The sequence below is a fragment of the Armigeres subalbatus genome, chromosome 3 (genome assembly GCF_024139115.2).
Source record: "Armigeres subalbatus isolate Guangzhou_Male chromosome 3, GZ_Asu_2, whole genome shotgun sequence".
Classification (NCBI taxonomy): Eukaryota; Metazoa; Arthropoda; class Insecta; order Diptera; family Culicidae; genus Armigeres; species Armigeres subalbatus.
In genome coordinates, this window is record NC_085141.1 from 425,271,381 (window position 1) to 425,295,817 (window position 24,437).

Genomic DNA, 24,437 nt, shown 5'->3' on the forward strand with positions numbered 1-24,437 from the left:
GTGAGATCCACATTGAACATCACAATTGAGTACTTGACACATGACCTGGATTTTGTTATTGTCACGCTTTGCGTGACTTGAACGGTGACACTTTGCAGCACAACTCTCTGAATATCACAGATTCTGAGATATCTAATTCAACTGGTTGTCTCATAGACGCTAGTGTCACCATGCGGATGAATTACGAAATAATGAGATATTCTCCGGGTTTAATCTTTCGAACAACTTTGTAGAATATCACAACTGTCTAAATTTTACAGACTCCGAGATATCTTATTCAACTGGTTGTGTCATAGACGCTAGTGCCACCATGCGGATGAATTCCAAATTATTTAAATGTTGTCCACAATGGGTTTGATCTTTCGAACAACTTTGTAGAATATCACAACTCTCGAAATTTCACAGATTCCGAGATATCTTATTCAACTGGTTGTCTCACAACACAAGCCTATTAAATAAATATTGACAAAATTTTCTATTGCAAAATAAAATAACCCATCTAATGGGTGGCTACTAAATAGCGGGAATGGAAAGAAAGGCTCGGGAAGAAAACTACAAAGAAGTGCAGCTCAATCTGATTTACGTTATTATAAAGAGTAATCCTTTGTATTTAAACTTAGATTAATGAATGGTAGTATATGATCCGTGGTCCGCTGTGCGGCGTAGTTTAATCTTGCATGACCGCTGGACTGATGCCATTTCCGGATGCTGCTTCTTATCCTATTGATGAGTTGCTTCGTGTCTTTGGTCTTCCAATCACGTTTGTATATAATGGAGCTCAGTAGACCAAAAATACTTTAGCAGTTTTCGAAACATTTTCACGCTTAATATTGTCCACCGTGTTCTTTTCCCACGATCTTTGTTCGCTTAATAGTAGTGTACAATGTGTGCCACAGTACTTCCTGTTTTGATGGCATGTTTTATAACTGAAAATGCTGGAGTTGGAAAAAGTTTGTGGGAGACAATTTTCAGAATATTCTAAGAATTTATTCACATAAGGTATTATTTCTCTGAAAGCATTAATGTTCTCATAGAAAATAATTGAATTATTGAAATTCCCGTTTTTTAGTTCAAAATTTAGGTGCATTCCGTATGCTCCAACATTCTATTATTGCACGCTTCCAGCGTGCGAATTGTGAACGTATGTTGATTGTGTCTATACGCTCTCTTACTACAGTACTGAACGAATTAAACATGTATCTCCTCAGTGCCATGTTGTAGCATGAAGCAATCCTTCTCGGTCCCGACCCGTAGAAATGGAACTTCCGAGCAAAACAAACCAGTAAATAATGCCAGCAACACAAGCAAAGTGAGAGAGAAGCTTTGTCGCTAAATGATGTTGTGAGTAGGTTGCAACACCGAGCAACAATACTTCATACGCAAAAATGAAGCAAGACAACTCTCTTGTGCAGTATTTGTGCGACAAACACAGTACATCGAATATGTGTATCTCCTCTCTTTCGACGAATCTGAGAATTTCCATGCAACAAATTATCATAGAGTATATTCACAAATCTGCACTTTTTACAAGCCCTGAATGTGCCGGTCGCTGATAGTTCGAGAAACTAGAAACGAAAAATTGTTTGCAGGTGAAATTATGGCATTGAACATATCAGGAGAATTCCCGAAGTTTAACGTACCGCCTGTCACGCTCTCATACGACAAAACAAAACCGCCATCAAGAGTAATTTTTACGAATATTCCTGCCGCATACAAGCAAGAAACAGTCCGTAGACTTTAAGAACTACTGTTGTCTGGTATAATTGAAGAGGTATCAGAAGAAATGGACAAGTCGAGCGCCTTTCCGCATGCCAACTCTAGAGGAAATACTTGTCAAGCTTGATGGCACGCAATGGTTTTTAACCATTGCACAGTGGGAAAAAAGGGGCCCAAAATGGCACCTATTTAGAGCCATGCAATATTACTTTATAAAATGTAAAAAAAAGCGTAGCATCTCGTAGTGGAATTTTGGTTTTGCGCAGACATCAGGAAGTGCCCGTGTATTGTTGTTATCACCGTTACAACAATAGAGAGCTCTTCTAAAATCAACCAGCATTTTGGAATCATTTTTAAAATCGTACGAACAAAATTAGGAATAAATACAAGTGGTTTTAGATTTGTTACTTGGGCGCCGGAGTCGCAACGAAAAATAAGCGCCAGATAGTCGCCTAACAAAACAATACCTCCAGAAAAAAAGTAACTTTGAAATTTTTGAAAATTTGGTGGTGGTTCCTGGCGGCGAATGCTTTGATAGCACGTGCTATTTGTACTGCGGATAAATTTTATACATCTGTCTGTCGTTAAACTGTCATTCAAAGACAAGTTCAACCGTACCAGGGGGGTAGGCGTGTTAAACAAGGATCAAGCATCGCCGGACGATAAGCGACCACTCTATACGGTTAGCTAACATAACAATAAGAGAAAATTAAATAAAGAGCCGACTCACCTTATGATTATTCCTTTTGTATGGCGAAGGAAATATTTTCCTACAAATCGGGCATGCATATTCTCGCTGAAAATAAAAATACAATATGTGTAATTAATGTTGGTTAGTTAGATTCAAAGAATGAACAACAAAGAAGGGAACAATGAAGGTTTCTCTTTCTTTTGAGAATAACTTCTTATTGCATGGGTAAAAATAAAAGATATTTTAGTTACTAGATAAAGATTGTCGCTGTCGTCGCTGTCCGGAACATCTTTTGCTGGCGAGGATAGGGGAGCTAAATGTCAAAGAAGGAAAATCCATACGATTTGACAGGTATGTACCACACATGTTTCGGACAGCAGAACAAAGGGAACCGAAGCGACAATCTTTATCTAGTAACTAAAATATCTTTTGTAAAAATTGATAATACACGAGTGTAATGTTTACATGTGCAAAATTTCGTCAAATCTGTCAAGTGGTTATCGACATGGCTTCCAAGCAAGAAGTGCTACGACAAAAAATATGGGCATGATCGTAGAAAATCCAGGCCAGTCCCACAGTCGGATTGCGAAACTGTAGTGAATCGACAATTCGACCGTATCCCGTGTGGAAAAATCATTCAAGAAGACCCATAAGACCTAATGGCGAGCAGGCAGCGGAAGATAAGCGAAGAAAGACAGTCTGAGCCCGTGAAAGCAAGGAAGCACAATGACTTGTTGAAACACCCAAATAGGGGTGCCCCAATTAGCAAACGATCACTGTACTTCAAGCGCAATCCGAACCATTCGACCAAGGTCAGTTCTTCCGTTGTTTCGTCCGACAGACAATGAAGCCGGATTTTATATCTTCAAGGTAAAAAAGGTACCTAACCCAAATTGTGCGCCTTTGCTTGCAAGGCTAAATGAAGACCCACCGCTAGTGATTGGCGCAGCCGAAATGCATCGTAATGGACGACGAGATGTGTATTAAAGCGGAATGCCGCTGCCCAGCAGATCATCGGCCTGGAGTACTTCGTCGGCAGATCCTGCCAGGCGGACATCTAGGAGGGACTTGCTGATCAAAAAAAGAAGTTCCTGAAGAAGAAGGTTGACAATTTTTCCAATGCGTACTTAAAGCGATAACCGATCTCTGGGTGCGGCAAATTGAATTAGTCGTACAAAGCGACCGGCATAAATGTTTAAATAATGCCTCCAGAAGCGCCTGCTACCCTTTCTTCGGTCCCAAAAACGTAATATGTACTCTGTTTAGGTTGGATTTGGCATCGCACTATTACGAAAAACCGATAATAGGGTAGTTCGAAGTTGTTGTTTTTGTGCCGATGGCGGCAAATCCGCCTAAATTACCAGAACATCGCCCAATATATAAATTCTTGGCGAGTATGAAGGAAATGCTCTGGAAACCGGGGAAGCTATTCAAAAACGTTAAGGATTTGAAGGAAGAGTGGATGAAAGTCTGTAAGAAAGATGTAAATCCTGTGCAACATGGATTTGATGGGTAGTGTTACTTCGTCCGTGGTGTTACAACCAAGTTGCGGGTATGTGAGTGAAATGGACGTGTACCTACATGATCACAGAAAGCCTAATGGTTAGATCATGTGTTCAATTACTCTCTTTGGAAAAAAGAAAACTATTAAATAAAATACCGACCGCTGACGACATATACCTAACGACATAACTAGAAATTTGATAAATGAAAAAAACTTACTTTTTTGCCGTCGTCCATAGTAACGGGTTTCAACTGATGATCATAAGGCTGCAGCGTTGTTTCCTCCACTATCATTTCTGTTTTGATGTTTATGCCGCTATCTTCGAGTACTATTTGTTTATTGTCATCGCCTGGAGCTGCTTTTGAGGGTGCTCTGATATTGTGGATATTAGCTCTGTGGCACCGTAAACCATACGATGACTTTAATCTTAAACCGCAAACATCACAGGTGAATAAGTATTGTGCACATATAACGGTATGTTTGCTGCAGTCGAGTTCATCGACGAACATTCTTGGACATTGTGGACACGTGAAAAAACCATTTGGGTGCTTCTTTTTCTGTAAATAAAGCGAAATAGATTAGCCATCAAACAACAGTTTAGTTCGGGAGGTTTTGGAATGCAAACCATGTGATATGTTAATTGGTGATATCTGCCAAACTTCTCATCGCATATACGACAATCTCTTGGGCCGCAATGTTTAATGTGGTGCTCCATACATTTAGAGTTGATCATCACAAGGCAATAACGACATCTTGTCATGACTATAGTGGATTCTTTTTTCTGGAATTATAAAGAAGTAGTACATTTTAAATACATATCTAGTATTAACAATAGGGTAAAATTGATATTGGCTAACATTTATTTTTATCATCTTTAAAAAAGTATCATTGAATGAACGGTTTAATAAAAGCGAAAAGTCGTCAAAATCGATAAAGACCACATTCTTCAGCAACACGTTCAAAACGAGTTCAATTTTTTCATGTTGCCGAAATCGATTTGGCCAAAAGGTTCTTCCTCGATACTCGCTTGATACCCACTTTATTGCTTATTGTGACACAAATAATTTCTTACGGGGTTTTCTCATTACACGGATTTCTAGCATTTTAGAAATTAGGCGGTTTATGAAATTTGAGCGCGGTCGAGCCATAGGTTATAAACTACCAAGAAAGATTGTTACTGGCTTGCTCTGTCAAATCGTATGTATTTTGCAATGACATTCCACTCCCAACCAGCAAAAGATGTCCCGACAACTGATGACAAAAACAATCTTTCTCAATAGTTTTTAACCCCTCTGTTTCTGAATTTGCCCCAATTGTTTTTTTTATTTATCATCCATTTATACATCCATGAACACTGTCATAAGACGAATTTAGTACAATTCCATTTAATTTCACCACCTCGTATTACTTACCGTATTACCACAACTGCAAGGTGTCGTAGCCAAGCAAATTCGTCTTCCGATTTGCTTCTTACCAACGAAAACAAGCGCGGAACACCGAAGGATAATTCGCATGTTCACGCCTCAAAAACTGAACACTGAATAATCGTTTATTTTCACAGTTCCTGTCAGCCTACTGAGATTGAATTTCAAATTTCTTCTCATTAGCTTCTTAGTATGTTGGCATTTCAAATGCCAACTAGGATTGAATTTCAAATTCGTTATCATTTATTCTATTAATGTCATTTTTAAATATTTTTGTATATTTCATTATTTTTATCATGAAATAAGAAATACGTTCCACTTTATCCATCAATGTAACCAACAAATGCAAATGCATTTTTCGGACTCACTTTATTCCCCACAATATTCACCGTCTCTACTCTTTCTTTTTTTTCGGTCAGGAATTTTTTTTTTTTGAGCTGTTAATACGAAAACATAAATTTAATTGTATTCTTTTTTTTCATACCGGCGCAGTAGTTTATATATCAATAACAGCTGTGAATTTATTATTTGTGGCACTAAAGCATTGACGCTGTCCTTAAACTGTCCTTAAATTCTATTGAAACTATTGATTTACTAAACCATTAACTAAACCAATCTAACCCAAATCTAATCCACATTCTACACAAATCCAATCAGAATCCAATCAGAATCCAATCCAAAACTAATCCAAATCCAATCCAAATCCAATCCAAATCCAATCCAAATCCAATCCAATCCAAATCCAATCCAAACCCAATTCAAATCCAATCCAAATCCAATCCAAATCCAATCCAAACCCAATCCAAATCCAATCCAAATCCAATCAAAATCCAATCAAAATCCAAATCCAATCCAAATCCAATCCAAATCCAAATCCAATTCAAATACAATCCAATTCAAATCCAATCCAAATCCAATCCAATTCAAATCTAATCCAATCCAAATGCAATACAAATCCAATCCAAATCCTATCCAAATCCTATCCAAATCCTATCCAAATCCAATCCAACTCCAAATCCAATCCAAATCCAATCTAAATCCAATCCAAATCCAATCCAAATCCAATGCAAATCCAATCCAAATCCAATCCAAATCCAATCCAAATCAATCAAATTCAATCCAACTCAATCCAAATCAATCCAAATCAATCCAAACCAATCAATCCAAATCAATCAAATCCAATCTAAATCCAATCCAAATCAATCCAATCCAAATCCAATCCAACTCAATCCAACTCCAATCCAAATCAATCCAAACCAATCCAACTCAATCAAATCAATCTAAATCCAATCAAATCCAATCCAAATCCAATCCAAATCCAATCCAAATCCAATCCAAATCCAATCCAAATCCAATCCAAATCCAATCCAACTCCAATCCAACTCCAATCCAAATCAAATCCAAATCCAATCCAACTCCAATCCAAGATTTTGAGATACTTAACCGAATTGGCAAACTTATTCAATCTGATGCCACCAAGCAGATGTATTGCAATCAACACCATCTTCAATTCAGTTTTTTTTTCCACAACTTTTTAGATTACGAAAACTTTTCAAATCTCACCGACAAAGAGATATTCAACTCAACCTACTATCTAGAACAACAGCTCCGTCGATCAGATAAATTTAAGACTTAACAAATATTCATCTCATTGATTTTGATTTTCTCAACGACTCTGTAGAAGACAACTTTCCAAATCTTATAGATGTCAAGATATTCAACCGAACTGCCAATGTAACTGTCAATATAACGCGCTGCATAGCGGATGAGTTCCAAACATAACTGGTAACTGATCTTGAAATGGTAGACCTTCGTTTTTTATATTTATCAATATTGTTTATTTTGCTCATTGAAACACAATCAATTTTTTTCTTTATCACTATTCTGTCAAGAATCTCTCTCGCCTATTGACACCCCTTATTTTTTTTATATGTGTGTAATTTTTTCATGACTTTTCTTAATTTTTTTGCCATATTATTTTCTCGCGTTCTCTCTCTCTCTCTCTCTCTCTTTCTATTTGCCCTTAGCATATCATGGCTTATCTTTTTTTTTTGCCGTTCTCTTTTCCAACTTAGGCTTACCTTTTTTTTTGCCTTTTGTATAGCATGGCTTACCATTATTTTTTGCCATTTTTTTCAGGCTTACCGGGCTTTTTGAGGCTTACCATTATTTTTTGCCATATCTCGTCTGGGGTTTACCTTTTTTTTTACCCTTCACCAATCATAGCTTATCTTTTTTTTTTTTTTGCCATGTTTTTTACGTCGGAGGCTTACCATATTTTTTTGCCTCATTTAGCTTTTCTACTACTGCTGAACTCTCTTACCTTGTAGGGAGCAACGACTACGTCATTGTCGTAGCCAAGCAAATTCGTCTTCCGATTTGCTTCTTACCAACGAAAACAAGCGCGGAACACCGAAGGATAATTCGCATGTTCACGCCTCAAAAACTGAACACTGAATAATCGTTTATTTTCACAGTTCCTGTCAGCCTACTGAGATTGAATTTCAAATTTCTTCTCATTAGCTTCTTAGTATGTTGGCATTTCAAATGCCAACTAGGATTGAATTTCAAATTCGTTATCATTTATTCTATTAATGTCATTTTTAAATATTTTTGTATATTTCATTATTTTTATCATGAAATAAGAAATACGTTCCACTTTATCCATCAATGTAACCAACAAATGCAAATGCATTTTTCGGACTCACTTTATTCCCCACAATAGGTAGTAGGCTGACAGGAATTCCAGATGATTCGAACGGTGAAAATAAACGATCATTCAGTGTTATGTTTTTGAGGCGTGAACATGCGAATTATCCTTCGGTGTTCCGCGCTTGTTTTCGTTAGGAAAAGGAAATTAGGAAGACGGATTTGCTTGGCTACGACAATTGATTGAATTTCAAATTTCTTCTCATTAGCTTCTTAGTATGTTGGCATTTCAAATGCCAACTAGGATTGAATTTCAAATTCGTTATCATTTATTCTATTAATGTCATTTTTAAATATTTTTGTATATTTCATTATTTTTATCATGAAATAAGAAATACGTTCCACTTTATCCATCAATGTAACCAACAAATGCAAATGCATTTTTCGGACTCACTTTATTCCCCACAATAGGTAGTAGGCTGACAGGAATTCCAGATGATTCGAACGGTGAAAATAAACGATCATTCAGTGTTATGTTTTTGAGGCGTGAACATGCGAATTATCCTTCGGTGTTCCGCGCTTGTTTTCGTTAGTAAAAGGAAATTAGGAAGACGGATTTGCTTGGCTACGACAATGGCAATGTACTTGCAAGTCAAGTACGAGACACTGAAGACGACCTTGCAGTTGAGGTCGAAATACGTATATGTAAAAGTAATACGAGGTGGTGCAATTAAATGGAATTGTACTAAAGTCGTCTAATGGGGTCTACTACGAAAGGCCGAATCACAAAAGGCCGAATCACGAATGGCCGAATTACAAAAGGCCGAAAGCAAAAAAGGCCGAATGCACAAAAGGCCGAAACCACAAAAGGCCGAAATCACATAAGGCCGAATCACAAAAGGCCGAAACCACAAAAGGCCGAATAAAATCGGCAGACCAACAAAGTGGACCGGAGCGCGCGCGCTCGCTCCGGTCCACTTTGTTGGTCTGCCGATTTTATTCAGACTTTTTTTATTCAAATACTTAATATAATTTAGAATATTCGAATTATTTTGTGATTTCTCAGTGAAGTCTTGTGAAGTAAGTTTCTCTTAAATTGGGAGAAAATGATATGCATTGAGGAACATGCATTTTGCTCAAAAGCATAATAATTGAAAAAGTCTATTTTGTTTAGCTTCTGATGTCGCAATTAGATCATGAGTAGTGCGCATCATTAGCACAATGCACAACCATGCATCATGAAGCGCACAACTCCTACATTGATGCAAACCGGCAATTCGATTCTGTGAGCCATGAATCTGGTGGAATTTAACTCGGGCTCTTGCATTTGATTTGGGAATTTAACTTATACTACTGATAATGATTACTACGTCAGCAAAGGAAGAAAAAAGAGAGCTCTTGGATTACTCCGTTACTTTAAAGTGATAATATTTATACGTACACACTTAGCTCATTTTACAGTATTCGGTAAATTAATTTACAGATTTTTTGTAATTTTTTCCATTGCTCAACTGTCAAAATCACCGAAAATCAGTAAAATAATTTACCGAACAGTTCAGCGGTTGAGATTTCGGTAAAATTTTACCGAAGTCGGCGATTTATTTTAAGTGTGTATGTTCATGCTTTCATTACTGCAATGAAGATTGATCTATTATGCAATATATAAGGAATCAAATTGATTCTGTAAACACCGTCATACAACTTCTTTCAATTGAAAGATTGAGCTTCGACGTTGAACTGATGTTAAATACCTCAACTGAATAAGATTGATTAGATCGCTGCTATTAGTTGAAAAACACGTGGACAAGTTTTTCTTAATGGGGCAGCATAATAAAAGTAAACGTAAATTTGTGAATATTCCAAGTTCTCTTAATTGAAAGATTGAAACTTTTGTAATGATTCGGCCTTTTGTGTTATTCGGCCTTTTGTATCATTCGGCCTTTCGTGGTTCGGCTTTCTGGGTTTTCGGCCTTTTGTGGTATGCTAGAACATTTTCGGCCTTTTGTGATTCGGCCTTCTGTGGTTCGGCCTTTTGTGATTCGGCCTTTTGTACTGATCCCGTCTAATGACAGTGAAAACATTCCACTAAAAAAGAGCTAAATAATTTTATATTTAATTATAAATAATTACATATTGCAAAAAAAAACAGATCTCTTATTCATATCACTTTTGCCAAAAAACTATCCAAAAATTAGGATCCTTTTTTTATATCCTTACCTTCGGTTTTTCCATGTTTCGGGGCTGATGAGTTTTTAAATGTATTACCAGTTTGGCTTGTGCATAGAACTTTCTACCACAAATATTGCACATATGACGACGTACTCTATGAACGGCCACCTGCAACGAATTTAGTTTAATTTTTGATATTGATCCATTAAGACAATACTTTACCCAATGCGCTCTCCTTTGGACAACTGTGTCGAACGTGATGTTGCATTCTTTACAACGGGACTGTTAAAAAAAATGAATAATTAATTTGATGCTGGACATCATGGCTTTGGCTGGTTTCGATCTATCACTGGCAAGGTATTCTTGCTTTCTTAATGTTGACCCTTATTTTCCGTTGCGCTGGAAGGGAACTCTCCTTGCCAATAATATATCAAAATCTGTCTAAGCCATAATCTAATGGTAGGGATGTAAGCATGCTCTTGAAAGCTAAATTTCTCACCCTCGGATCTTTTTGGTGTGTTTGTAGATGGCGGTTGAAAAGACGCCTACGACTAAACGATAACGGGCATCGATGGCAATGATACCGAGTTTTTCCCTAGAAAAAATATATCAATGAGTACAAATAACAATAACAAATTATTGTGGGACGAATATAGTTTTTTTTTTTGGTACATAATCGGGGATCGTTCCGTGGTCCAATCCAGTAAGCTATATATTTTCTTGTTCTCAGCTTGTAACTGTTTTGATTAGGGATCTACCTTGCGTCAGTGTGTGTCCTGTATGTACGTCTTTATGCACTTCCGTACACACATAGCTGATCCAGCACCGGCTTTATATCATACAATCTCTTCTACGGTGTTCCACCGTACCATAAGAAAGTAACCAGTTCTGCAAAGAAATGCTGCTGTACGACTGGCCTCGCCCAGTACTTTTTTCTCTATCCCATAATCCAAAAGCATGCAGGAGACCATCTTTTGGAGAGCGGTTCTTGCCTTCTGCTATTCCATTTCACGTTGTACTAGGTCTTTTACTTCTATCCCAACAAATAAAAAATGTTGAAAAACCATCGATTACCCCTAACAAATGCCGAATTTTACTCGGCGTTACTACTGGAATGTGCAAACAAGTCCGTGTGCGTGAGATCCGAAATTCGCTTCGTTTTTCTGTCCACTACACTTTGGAAAGGCTTCCAGGCCATTTGCTCCTGGTAAGTTTCACATACTTTCTCTCTTTCACAATTCGTCATAGCCATTCCCTTTCCGGGTTTGTCTGAGATCTATTCGATCACTGCTTCTGTATCCCGGTGGCCAAAACGTCGGTGCCACAGGTGCAGGTGTCGGCACATTTTCCTACTGATTGTACCTCCAGTTCCACAACCCTTAATGCATATAACGCTCTGGAACGAATACCCACGAGGCTACCCGAATTCTTCACAATATCGCAACCGACATTTGCGAACCGCACTATGTGAATCCTTTACTTGTCATTTTACCGACACACAACAAACTGCTCACCAGTTCAAGCGTGATGTCCGTGCCACACGGCCTTCATGAACGCATCGAACAATCGGAGTTATCCGCCTTATATTAATATTTTACTTCTTTCGATTTAAGTTTATAGATACTTTATAAACAAAGCCAAAGTTCTCACCTTGAAACCGCGTGTGTGTGCTTGTATATGGCGTACGAAGGCATACTCAGATTTACAAGCAACGGGACATGTATTGCATTCAAAACGATTTTTTGCCTGAAAATAATAAAAATAATATATTATCGTATATTATAATTATTGCGAATATGACCAGTATGGTGATTGAAAAATAGTACGGTTTAAACACGGACATACCACTTAAGAATATGTTATCGTTCACTGATTTACCGGCGATTCAAATAATAATTAGTCAAACACCTAATTGCAAGCTCCGAAAGTCAATTGAGCAAAAGAAAAGTATTGAGGGTGACAATGGCCGTTGAGGGTGACAATGGGTGACATACCGAAAGTATGGAGTCGGATAACAAAATCCTTTGAAAAGGTCTCTTATAATTTAGTTTTCTTGCCCACAACTACATTCAATCTATTCTACAAGCATTCTCAACCCCATTTGACCCATTGTCATCCTCGATGATGGTACATGCAAAGGCAATCGCAGACGTCCGAAAACAGCAACAATCACGTCGCGTAAATTTGAGGTTTAGAATTCGTTACTACAAAGCTAACTGTTCACAAATTACATAACGCGATGATTTTATTTATTTGTAAGAATCCTTTTGCCCCTTAGCGTTACGTAATTTGTGAACGGTGAAGAGAGCATTAGCTTCATAATCGTTAGTTACAATCAACAGTCATTTCGATACCGTGCAAACTCAAACTTCGGACGCTTAAGCACTTTCTGATATACCCACATTTTAAATTTTTTACTCACATTTTAAATCACACCGTTTAAATCAACATTACAATCACTAAGTACAGTATTCATTTTTGAACTACGTATTTAATATGTGTAAGATTTTGCGAAGAATGTTTGCAATTTATGATAATGTCCGGCTTCTGTTTGATTCAAACCTCGGACACCGGCGGGGTTGGATTCATATTTCGGACGAAAAGATTCAATCTTCGGACACCTGATTGCACAGTACCGGGAAGAATAATTGAAAACAATTTTCACTGCACAGTTCAGACTGTCTTTTAATCATTTCGTCGCATTGTTTTAACATATCTTATTAAAATGTAACTATACTAAAACAAGCGAAAACTATTAGTCTTTCCGATCCAGCTCGACGAAACATTTCGATGAAATATTTCAGAAAATTTCCCATACGAATTGAAGCGTCCGAAGTTTGAGTGTGTCCGAATTTTGATTATCCACGGTACTTACCTCGTTGCGCATGCTTTTCAAATCATACTCTCTGTGCTCCGTAGCTACGCCATCGTTATCATCGTTGCTTGTTTGATTGTCTGGTACAGCGCATTCATCGGAACTTTCAGCATCAACAGGATCGTCCACTTCTTGGGGCTCTTCCTTGATTCTTAGTGCATTGTGATCAACAGCGACCGGAGTTGCTACATTTAATTCAGGAGCTTGTACACAACTCTCACTTTTAGCTTGATCAATCGGGGACACAGTTTCGCACGGTTTTTCAGAAGCTTCAGCTTCGGTTTCTTTTTCATTTTGATCAGGTGCACGAATCTAGCGCAGAGAAAACGAGAAAGGTGGATTATTTGCTTGAATGCCGCTATTCCTTATAATATTTGGGTTGCAAGTTGCAATGAACATTTAACAGGGTAGTTTAAACCTTGATCAAACTTCAGTTATTGTATTATTATGTTAAATTAAGCATAACAGCACAACTAAAACTGTAATATGTACTTACCTTTGGATTTTCAGCATTTATCATCTCGTCTTTGCAATTACGTTGTTTTATATGGTTCTTTAGCAGTTGTATGTCACGGAATTGTATATCACAATACCTACACTCATACTGAGCTTCTCCATGAAAGTGTAACTGCAAAAAAATCAGTTACTTTTTGTAGACGAAAGATGGAATAGATGAAAGGAAATACTAACCACGTGTATCCGTTTTTGTTTTGTGTTTTCAAACTGGAGATCGCATTTTCCACAGTAACGTGCCTGTAAAATAAATTGAATGTTACTCTGGTGGTTGTAATAATTCAATTATTGATTTAGTTAAAATTTAAGTCCAACGGTTCTCTAAGACCGTGACTCTGTTGCATATTCCCTTCAACAATTTATTTTTGAGCATCTATCATCGATATGTCAATATTCTATAAACTTTACTCTAAAGCTATGCTAAATAAAATCCTCACTTTCTTTTTCATCGTTTTAAACTGGTGTTGTCGTAAATGACGCTCATAGTTATGTTCATATTTGAATGAAAGTGGACATTGAGAACACTTGAACTGGTTTTCCGCTTTCCTTTCGGCTTCCGCTTTTCTTTTGGCTGCTGCTTTCATCTATGACAAATAAACAAGTAAAGGGTTTGTTAAAACATTGTATTCGCTATGTGGAAAGGCCTATGAACTAATGATAAACCAAGAAGTTTTTTTTATGTTTTACACTAAAATAATAATAAAATGAATAACCTGGTGATTTTTTCTTCGATTTTGTGTGTAATTTCTATAAATTTCTGAATTTTTTTTTCCGAAAAAAACTTTCAATTCCGGCATATTACCAAAATTTCCTGAAATACTGCTCTGGTAATATTTTTCATTTTCTAGCGTGAAATTAAATTTATTTTATAATGATTTTGATAACAAACAAAGCCATAGTTCTCACCTTCAGACCGCGTTTGTGCACTTCTAGATGGCGTTTGAAGGCATGCTCAGTTTTACACGCAATGGGACATTTATCGCATTCAAAACGATTTTTTGCCTGAAAATTATAAAAATAATAATATGTTAATCCTACTTGTCGTAAGACGAGTTCGTACAATTCCATTTAATTCCACCACTTGATTGTACCTTTGACAGATACGTATTTCGACCTGAACAAAAAGGCCGTCTTCAGTGTCTCGTACTTGACTCGACTCGAGAGAGTCGTGAAGAGATCGTTATCTTGATATTAATTGCTAGTTACGATCAACATTCATTTCGACACTTACCTCGTTGCGCATGCTAACTAAGTCATAGTCTCTGTGAGCCGTCGCTACGTCATCATGATCGTCGTTGCTTATTTCATCATCTGGAACAGTGCGTTCCTTAGAACTTTCAGTACCAGCAGGATCTTCGACGTCTCGGGGCTCTTCCTTGATGCTTAGTGTTGTGAAATCAGCAACGACTGGAGTGGCTACATTTAATTCAGGAACTTGTTCACAACTCTCACTTCTAGCTTGAATAAAGGGAGACACGGTTTCGCACGTTTTTCCAGAAGCTTCAAGTGCGTCTTCTTTTTCATTTTGATCAGATGCAAGAAACTAGAGGGAAAACGAGAAAACGATTTTGTTTGCTTTAAACCCGTTAATTCTTTTAACATTTGGGTCAATTGCTTCAAGGATTCAATTTGGAGAAAATGGTTTTAAATCAGAAAATTGAAATAATTTGATGTAGAGCTACTTATTGTAGGGACAAGATGGCTGCCTAATTTTAGATCAAATCAATCAAATCAAATTTGAATTTTTTTACCTTTGCTTACGAAAATAAAAAGGAAATTTAGGCTCAAGAATTGTGTTACAATGTTTTGAAAACTCGTTTCAAAAAATGCATTGAAGGTGACCACTTTCCTTCGGTGGGGTTTGAACCCACGATCCTCAGTACGGCCTTAACAAACTTCATCCAATATATGTAAGCTTTGTGATGTCGGGAAGTCAAAATACTTCAATGAAGGAAAATACTTCAATTAAAAAGAACTTTGATATATTGAATATAGAAAAATCATAAAGTATTTTTACTAAAATATTATGCAGACGTTGAATGTATGAAGCGAATTGATAGAAATATGTGTTAACTAACTTAATGTTACACATTCTTATTACAATCCTCTACTAAAAATTTCATTTGAAGTTTTGCCATAGAATAATGCATAGGCAAATCGTTCTTACCTGTGGATTTTTTGTATTTACCAGCTCTCCTTCACGCTTATGCAGTTTTATATGCTTTCTTAGCAGATTCATATCACAGAATTGTATATCACAATACTTACACTCATACAGAGCTTCTTTGTGGAAGTTTAACTGTAAGAAAAAATGTTAATCCTTGTTGTTCCCTATAATAGATTTAAGGAAATGCTTACCACGTGTTCCATTTTTTGTTCTGTCCTTTCGAACTGGAGATCGCATTTTCTACAGTAAAGTGCCTGTAAAAGAAATTTATTGATACTATAATCCAATTGACTTAAAATGTAAAAACCCATGCTTAGAAAATCCAGCGATTCTCTGGTTTCTGTTGCATATTCATAACACTTCCTCTTCGAGCATTTCACATCGATATGCCAATACCACATGAACTTTACTCTGAAATGAAGTTAAATCAAATTCTTACCTTCTTATTCGTCGTATTTGACTGATGTTGTCGTAAATGATGCTTATAAATATGTTCATATTTGAACGAGAGTGGACATTGAGAACAATGGAACCTGTTTTCCGCTCTCCTTTCGGCTTCCGCTTCCATCTGTGGATGTATATATAAAGTTTGATTTAGTATCATAGATTCCAGCACACTACTTATGAACAGAAAACTATTCAATGCATGTGTTAGTGGATTGCCTATACAGCACTCCACTTGCAGTATTGTAAGCTTTAGCCACTAACTTATTTATTGTGAGAATCATCTAACTTCACTAATAATTCCAGACGATCTTTACGCTGGTTTAAAAATAATTGTATCATAGTGCTAACGCCATGAATATGTCCTAATTATGTAACTTGATCTAACCCATCATTTGTGTCTAAACGTGCATAAATGGTTACGATTTCACCGAATCAGCGAATCAAGACTAAATAAGGTAACTAATTTTATAGTGAAGTAAACAAACATTCTTACCTTTCTCTCTAAGGCCTCCTTGTGTGATTTTAAATGAAGCTTATAATACGCTTCGCATTTGTACGTCTTCTGGCATTCAGAACATTTGTACGGGAGACCCTCTTGATTTTGAGGTTTCTTCTTTCTCTACAAAAGGTATTATAAAATCATAGAATAAAATAAAAAATATACATTAGAAGACGCGATTGGTAGGATTTATGTAAAAAAAACAGGAATTGACATTCTTACCCTTTCAACTGCGACATAACCGTGTAGTCTCAGATGTCTTATTAAACTGCTTCTGAATCGAAATCCTGCAGAACATTCAGTACATGGAAACTTGTATCCAACTTTTTCCTATAAGAGAATTCATTATATTTAGCCCAAGTCCAATTTCAAGCGCGATAATGGCGGCTTATAAGTGTGTTAAAATCAATCGAATAACAGAAGTGTAAGAAATCACAGTGCACGACTGTTTTTATCACACCCCGAACCACCATTACCACGCGTAAAAGTTGGATAAGGGTTTATTGTTATATACCCAGCATTGGTCCACATCGCTAGATCCAAGATTCAAATAATGGACCACTACATACCCTCGAAAACAAGAAAACGTTCTTACCTTCTCAACGTGACGTTTTAGATGACGTAGATAATTATATTTATTGTTAATCAATGACGGACATTTGGGGCATTGGAACGGTGGTTCACCTTCAACTCGCACCTAAAATTGTTAATACATAGTTCGATTCAGTACAACATTTGAACATGACAAACAAAGGCGCACACCTTCAGTTTTTTCTTTGGAAGCATTGTTTTCACGACGCTACCGTCTGTGGATACGTCGTCATCTTCATCGCTGTTCATTTGATAATCTGATTCGTCGGATTCCCTAACAATCTCATCGCCACTGACGTTGTCAACATTTTTGGAGTCGCTTTTAGATTTTGCTTTCCTGTGATGGGCTTTCCTTGCTGATACGGTCAATTCAGATTTTCGATGTTTCTCATTACCACTGTCTCGATCAATCAGGATAATGCGAGGCGGTAATTTCTTTATTCGAGTTGAATCATCTAATTCTTTAACTTTTTCAACAGGGACATCATGTATATAAGACTCTGAAATCTACAATTATAAAATAAGATCAAATCTACATTTCATTTCATGGAACATGTGTTGAGGGAGACGTCTGTTTCTTTGTGGAAAATATTTACTTACCTTACTTTTTGCCTTTTCCTGGTGTGATTTTAAATGACGCTCATAATGTACTTCATATCTGTACGTCCTTTTGCATTGAGTACATTTATATCGGTCATCCTCTTCGGTTTCAGCTTCCTCATTTACCTACGAATTTCAATACCACTAGTGTGTCATTAGTATTTTACGAATTTTACCTTATCTTTTTCGCTCTCCGGCTCGTGACGATTCAAGTGACGCAGAAAAGCATATTTATTTTTCATTATTGTCGGACATACAGGGCATTCATACGGTGGTTCCCCCAGTTGCAACTAGAATGGTATAATTTAGTTTAATAATAGAGACTATCAATATACAAACAGGACAAATAAGAATACCTTGGGCTTTTTCTTTAATTTTTTTAAAGGGCGCTTAGTTTTTACGATGCTTTTATTTTTACTTTTAGCTTCATCAGGTGTACTACGCTCAGAAATCTGCAATAGCGAAACAGACAAACACATGATTAAAAATATACAGAAACAAACCTTTCGTTACATCATTAATTATGGAAAATGTGCAATAAAACTACGATAACAATGCTAAACAGAGCGAAAAGGGGGGAAAGGGTACATGTACCCCTGGGGGTACCTTTGCCGGCCCCAGGGGGTACCTCGGACCAAAATGCGTAATGACGGATGTAGTACAATTCCAATAAAACTTATTGATATTCTTTTTATATTTTTGTATTTTTAGATTTCAAAGCTTTGTATTGTATTATGCATGGCGGTCAGCAAATCAAAACCTATTGAATCCTGCCCACTACAACCTGCATAGTGTATGATGGTCTGGTGCAACAAACGATGAAAAGAACACAGCTTTTAACGACGTAACTCTAAAACTAAGAGATTTGAAAACCTCTATTTGAGAGGCGTGAAGGCTCAGTAACTTCGTTGATAACTCGTAAGCTTGGAAGCCTCCTTTCAAGAGGCTCGGAAACCTTCTTTCAAGAAGCTTGGAAACCTCCTGTCAAGAGGAATTGAAGCCTCTTCTTGAGAGGCTCGGAAGCCTCCTTTGTAGAGGTTTGGAAACCTCCTTTTAAGATGTTTGGAAACCCTCTTTTTAAGAGGTTTGGAAACCTCCTTTTTAGAAGCTCGGAAACCTTTTTCAAGAAGCTTGGAAACCTCTTGTCAAGAGGTATTGAAGCCTCCTTTCAAGCTTACTTTGAAGAAGCTCGGAAACCTCCAAAGGTCATCAAAGTCTTAGGGATGATTCAAATATGACGTCCACTACATTTCTGCATTCGTATTTCATGAGGCTAACATGATGATACTTTTATGCCCAGGGAAGTCGAGACAATTTCTAATCCGAAAATTGTCTAGACCGGTACCGGGAATCTAACCCAGCCACCCTCAGCATGGTCTTACTTTGTAGCCGCGCATCTTACCGCACGGCTAAGAAGGGGCCCCAAACCCCGTCCTATGTCTAATGTAAAAAACGCAAGTACTGAAATTATCGTAATTGATTATATTTTGCAAAATATTCAAATAACTGTGACTTTATTCAATTAACAAATAGAATTCCTTATTTGTATCGCAGTCTCGGCTATGCTTCACCAGTAAATCATGTCTGACAAAGAAAACACATGAAACACTTTTTCAATGTTGTTGATGCGCCCTCTTATTGCGTTCTTCAGAGAAATGCTAGTAACTTCGCAAACGTTGATCGATTTGGATGAAATTTTGAGCTTCAAAGCATCAAGGGAATAAAGGGGCGGCCAATCGAAGAATATGTAATAAGATTTTTCCATACTAATTTGAGTCTCATAGAAAATTCTTACCTTACTTTCTTCCTTTTCTTGGTGTGATTGTAAATGACGCTCATAATTTACTTCATATATGTACGTCTTCTTGCATTGAGTACATTTATACCGGTTATCCTCTTCAGTTTCACCTTCTTCCTTTTCCTACAATAAGTATTAAAAATATTGAATCAGGAATCATGACACTAGCAGAAACTTGATATATTAAGTTGAACATTTCATCTATACTATTTTCAAGGTTCATTGTTCACACACCGCATGATGCTTCAATTGATATTTTACCTTATCATTTTCGCTGTTCGGCTCGTGACGTTTCAAGTGACGTAGAAAAGTATATTTATTTTTTATTATTGTCGGGCATACAGGGCATTCATATGGTGGTTCCCCAAGTCGTACCTAAAATAGTTTAATATTTAGTTTAATAAACTTATCAATATGCAAATACGACAAACAAGAATACCTTCGGCTTTTTGCCCAACTTCTTTATAGTACTGTGATTCTCAACGATACTTTTATTTTTGTCATCCGTTATAACGTTGATTATCGTATTTGAGGAATTAGCATCGCTTAGAGATACAATTGGGTCCAAAAATGAAGAATCGATATTCGATTTTCTTTCAGGTAACGATGAAGTTAATCATCCTGAACGCGTCAGCTTTTCTTTCGACTCAAATTCGAAAGGAATATTGTTTAATTTTAAATTTAAAAATAGATGAAAAATGCTTCTTCGACATTTTCGGTCTTGTTTGACGTGCGGAATAATATGATTCAAACGCACTAGCAAAACACCGCAGGGCACTTGATTCAACCTTTGACAGTTAATATATAGGCCTGACGTTTTGGGCTGATGGTTGATTCGAAATGTAGCACAGCCCAAAATTTGCCTCAAAATGTCTTAAACACAAAAATATTATTTTAACTGATTTAGACTTTCACTAGAATTTTCAACATCGGTTCAAGTATTCTTGACCGATGCACTATCGTTTGTACTTTCGTCACAAGAAGAATCAAGAAATGGAACAGATGACAAAAATGACGTACAAAATTTGAGTAATTAACAAGCTACAATGTGGTCGAAATACACAAATCCGTAAAGTTACAAATTAGTGGAATTAAAAGGAATATTATAGTACATTTTTTCTGTGCTAATATCGTTAATATGCTACCGTTTTGACTCATATTACGATTTACGAACACTTAAGCACAGTTTTCACTTTGGAGGTCTTTATAGACACTCGATGATTTTATTCTGCCAAACTTTGTCTCAAATGCCGAACACACATAGTAAAAATTGTCTCAAATTCCGAACACCATATTAGGTGCTCTAAAGTGTATAATTACAACGTTCTCTCATTGTTTAGCAGTTATAAAATTCGTTTATTTGCCCAATAATAACGAAATGTTTCAGATAAATTTCCATGTAACGAGTGTTCGGAATAGGAGTCTGTTCGGAATTTGAGTAAAAACGGTAAATTTCTAAGCCTTACTAAAAGATAGAATCAAAGATATACTAACCTTATCCTCCGTAAGCTTTTTCGTACATTCGTCTGGTGCTGAATTAAGCTCAGCTTGGTATTCTTGTGCCCTTTGTTCATCGCTGCCTTGAAATTCATCAATTCTTATATTTTCATGACCATATGGATCCAACTCAAGTCGTTCTTCCTTGATTGTTATATTGTTTATATCATCCAACGCTTCGCATACACTTTGTCCATTGCTGTCTTCATATTCATCGTCTGTATTAGCATTTTGACGATCATTTAAATCCAACTCAAGCTGTTCTTCTTTGATTTTGATATCGTTTATACCATCCATGGCGTTAGAATTCCTTCACATGCATTGTCATACAGCTGAAAAAGTATCAAATTATGTTGTATTACAGTTGGATGAGCAATACGATCCAACTTTAATAGGTACCATAAAGACGCATACATCATCAACCACTTTGAATCGTGCAAGTACAAGTTTTTTTTTCTACTAGTCTGAATAAATTCTTGCAATAAGTACATGAAATCAATCTTCAGTGTCTCATACTTGACTCGCCATGGCCTTACAGTTGAGGTCGAAATAAAATTATGTTTAGTAAATCCAAATATATAAGTTATCTCCTCTTTTAAGTGAATTCAATTTATTACGTAGAAATAATTGTTCTAAGCCTTATAAAAACAATGTTTGTATAGGTATAGTTAATTAACCAGTTGGTCAGTGATCATGACATTGTATGCACTATATGCATATGCTTAAGGTATGAAGATCTTGCGTGGGTTCAATTCCTACTGAAGCATAGAGGTTGCCCTCAACGCATTTTTCGAAATAAATGTTTCATATGTTGTGCATTCACACATGAGTTTTCAATACTTTATTTTTATGTATTCAAAAACGCAGTTATGGTCGAAAATAATAAAAATGAACCGACACTTAACTATGACATTTGTTAGTATAGATCGTACATGCACATTCAATAAAATATTTTACAAACAGATAAACTAAACTCGCTTACCTCCTTTTAATTTAGTATCCACACTTGTTAAGCTAATATTATTATCCAAGAAACCAAAATTAAAACGTACGATGACCAAATTACATTAAAATATTTTCAACAGTTTCGTCAATCGCAATCCAGTAGCACAGCGATATTTGTTTTGATTGCTGGGTATCTACATCATCGTAGCTGCATCACACGGAGAAATTCGAATACCCAAAAGTGGGTGTTTTTTCACCCACCTTCGAGATAAGTGGACTAACCCATAAGATGGGTAGAGTGGCTTTACCCATAAATGGGAAAAAGGCTTATACGTCAAAATAGATCACCCATCTTCTCGTAGCCAAAAATTCAGTCAAATGGGTGAAAAATACCCACCTGTAGTAAAATAATTTCGGCGCTGATTTCAAAGATTTAATAAATTTCAAACAGTATAAAACGTACCAAAAAACATTTATTTATAACTTCGCTTATAACGTAAAACATTACACAAACTTAAGAATAATTATTCAAATTATTTAAATCACATCAAATGAACTAAAACAGCTATTTACACTTGGAAGTCCATCGATGCTCCAGCCGAGGTTCCAACAGCATGCATGTTGCTTAACTCCTGAATCGTTTAGGCTCCGTTCTAGGTAGTCATCCTAATTTTATCAATGTCCCGGTTATAATTAACTTAGCGATCCATTACAAAGTGAGCTGCAAAAAATAAAAAATAAAATGATTATAGGTCGGAGCCATTTTGAAATGGATTCTTCACACTATTTCTATATTCTAATAACTTTCTCTACTATGAAAACATTTAAATTTTACTTACCTTTGTTGTTTAGAGAACACAGTTCGTCCTTTATTGAGGGAAAAATGTATAAATGCTAAATAATAATCAGCTATCATATAAATACGGTCAGAACAATCGAAAGATGTTCAACAAAAAACTGCTAACTGTTTTTTCACTCATAAACGGGTGAAAAACACCCACCTCGTTGACTATTTTGAACTGTTATAAGATGGGCACTTTCCACCCATTTGGCAAATTTTTAAAACACCCACCTTTTTGACAGCTGCATATAGATTCCAAAGGTGGGTGATTTTAAAACATTTAATGGGTATTCTCAAATCTCCGTGCACAGCCCTAAATGTGATTGGTGTTTTACCCTTTTTACCTGCATTGGGACAGTTATGCCGATAAATGACAGTACACACTCAATGCTTGTTATCCACTATATGTGTTAACACCTTTAGAGCATTTATTACACTGAAAAGAAATTGAACAGAAAACAAATTAAATAACAGAATTTGAGAAAAATGTTCAGTTCACCATTATTTAATATTACTGATAACTTAATTTTCAACCCTTGCCGCAAAACAGATTGGTAACTCAGAGCAAACTGCAAGTTTGCGTGCAAATGAGACTCATTGTGCCTTAACGGTAATTATTGAATAACAACCAACAAAAGGGAGGAGCTGCATATTCAAGGCGAAAGAAAACGACGGAAAAACGAACGTAGGAAGAAGATCCTGGATACGAGAAACGTGGATAGACAATGTAAATTCACTCCATTCAATCTTCTTCAAAAAAGAACTACACATAATAAGGGAAGAATTGTTTATTGTAATTGTAATTTATCAGCCTCCACCCTGACCGACACCGTCCGCCCATCTACACTTAAGTTAGGTGAAGACCTACCAAGCTTTCACCGTTAACATGCGCTAGACCCAGGCGCTAGTCCAGCGGCTTCCAACTACAAGCAGGCGCTGGGCTTAGCCAGTCCCACAAGTGTCGGATACAAAAAGGAAAGAGAGTTGATAAGAAAGGGAAAGACTAGTGGCACAGAGAAACAGACGTCTCACTCTACACATGTTCCATCGTTGATCTTTTAAACTGTGGATTCAATTTTTTGTAGGTGGTCGATCGGCCACCGATGGCGTTTCCATCGGTTTTGCTTGTGTTTGACGTTTGCTCACTACCCCCACCTGGTTGCCGCTTGTCCACCTACAGTGCATCTAGCATTGGGCGGTAATGTTCCCGTGATGATAATTTTGATTGGATTTTGTTCTAAGTGAGACGTCTGTTTCTCTGTGCTAGTGGAGAAGAGTTACGTTTGCTGAAATGAGACAAATTAATTATGATTAGTATGGTAATTGTGCACCGCGGAGGGATGCTAGTCCTTGGAGATGTTCGATTCCACGCCTTTCTGTCGACCGGTATCTGTAACTCCGTCTGTGTTGGCTGGCAGGTTCATATTTCTGTTCATAAGGAGGTGAATTTTCTTCAAATCCCGGTCGTCTATTATAAATATAATAATAAATAATAAAAGGGCTTCCACCAT

The 24,437-nt window shown here is 36.7% G+C and overlaps 1 protein-coding gene across 1 annotated transcript in view; it reads right to left on the reverse strand.

Annotated features, from left to right (window-relative positions):
- The window catches only part of LOC134223136 (uncharacterized), an 82,793-nt gene extending 60,496 nt beyond the window's left edge, over window positions 1-22,297 (reverse strand). Inside the window, exons 1-28 of the mRNA XM_062702275.1 lie at window positions 22,123-22,297; window positions 21,137-21,472; window positions 20,083-20,207; window positions 19,878-20,018; window positions 19,641-19,766; window positions 18,202-18,297; window positions 18,022-18,135; window positions 17,846-17,971; window positions 17,417-17,752; window positions 17,250-17,351; window positions 16,877-16,984; window positions 16,649-16,774; window positions 16,148-16,276; window positions 15,900-15,962; window positions 15,709-15,840; window positions 14,773-15,084; window positions 14,448-14,543; window positions 13,979-14,125; window positions 13,719-13,781; window positions 13,525-13,656; window positions 13,029-13,340; window positions 11,804-11,899; window positions 10,653-10,748; window positions 10,376-10,435; window positions 10,202-10,321; window positions 4,537-4,692; window positions 4,130-4,468; window positions 2,447-2,512 (exon numbers count right to left, since the gene is read on the reverse strand). Coding sequence (XP_062558259.1) covers window positions 2,447-2,512; window positions 4,130-4,468; window positions 4,537-4,692; window positions 10,202-10,321; window positions 10,376-10,435; window positions 10,653-10,748; window positions 11,804-11,899; window positions 13,029-13,340; window positions 13,525-13,656; window positions 13,719-13,781; window positions 13,979-14,125; window positions 14,448-14,543; window positions 14,773-15,084; window positions 15,709-15,840; window positions 15,900-15,962; window positions 16,148-16,276; window positions 16,649-16,774; window positions 16,877-16,984; window positions 17,250-17,351; window positions 17,417-17,752; window positions 17,846-17,971; window positions 18,022-18,135; window positions 18,202-18,297; window positions 19,641-19,766; window positions 19,878-20,018; window positions 20,083-20,207; window positions 21,137-21,437 — 4,020 coding nt within the window. The 5' untranslated portion in view covers window positions 21,438-21,472; window positions 22,123-22,297. The remainder of the gene's footprint in view (window positions 1-2,446; window positions 2,513-4,129; window positions 4,469-4,536; window positions 4,693-10,201; window positions 10,322-10,375; window positions 10,436-10,652; window positions 10,749-11,803; window positions 11,900-13,028; window positions 13,341-13,524; window positions 13,657-13,718; window positions 13,782-13,978; window positions 14,126-14,447; window positions 14,544-14,772; window positions 15,085-15,708; window positions 15,841-15,899; window positions 15,963-16,147; window positions 16,277-16,648; window positions 16,775-16,876; window positions 16,985-17,249; window positions 17,352-17,416; window positions 17,753-17,845; window positions 17,972-18,021; window positions 18,136-18,201; window positions 18,298-19,640; window positions 19,767-19,877; window positions 20,019-20,082; window positions 20,208-21,136; window positions 21,473-22,122) is intronic.
- Between the last annotated feature and the right edge of the window lie 2,140 nt (window positions 22,298-24,437).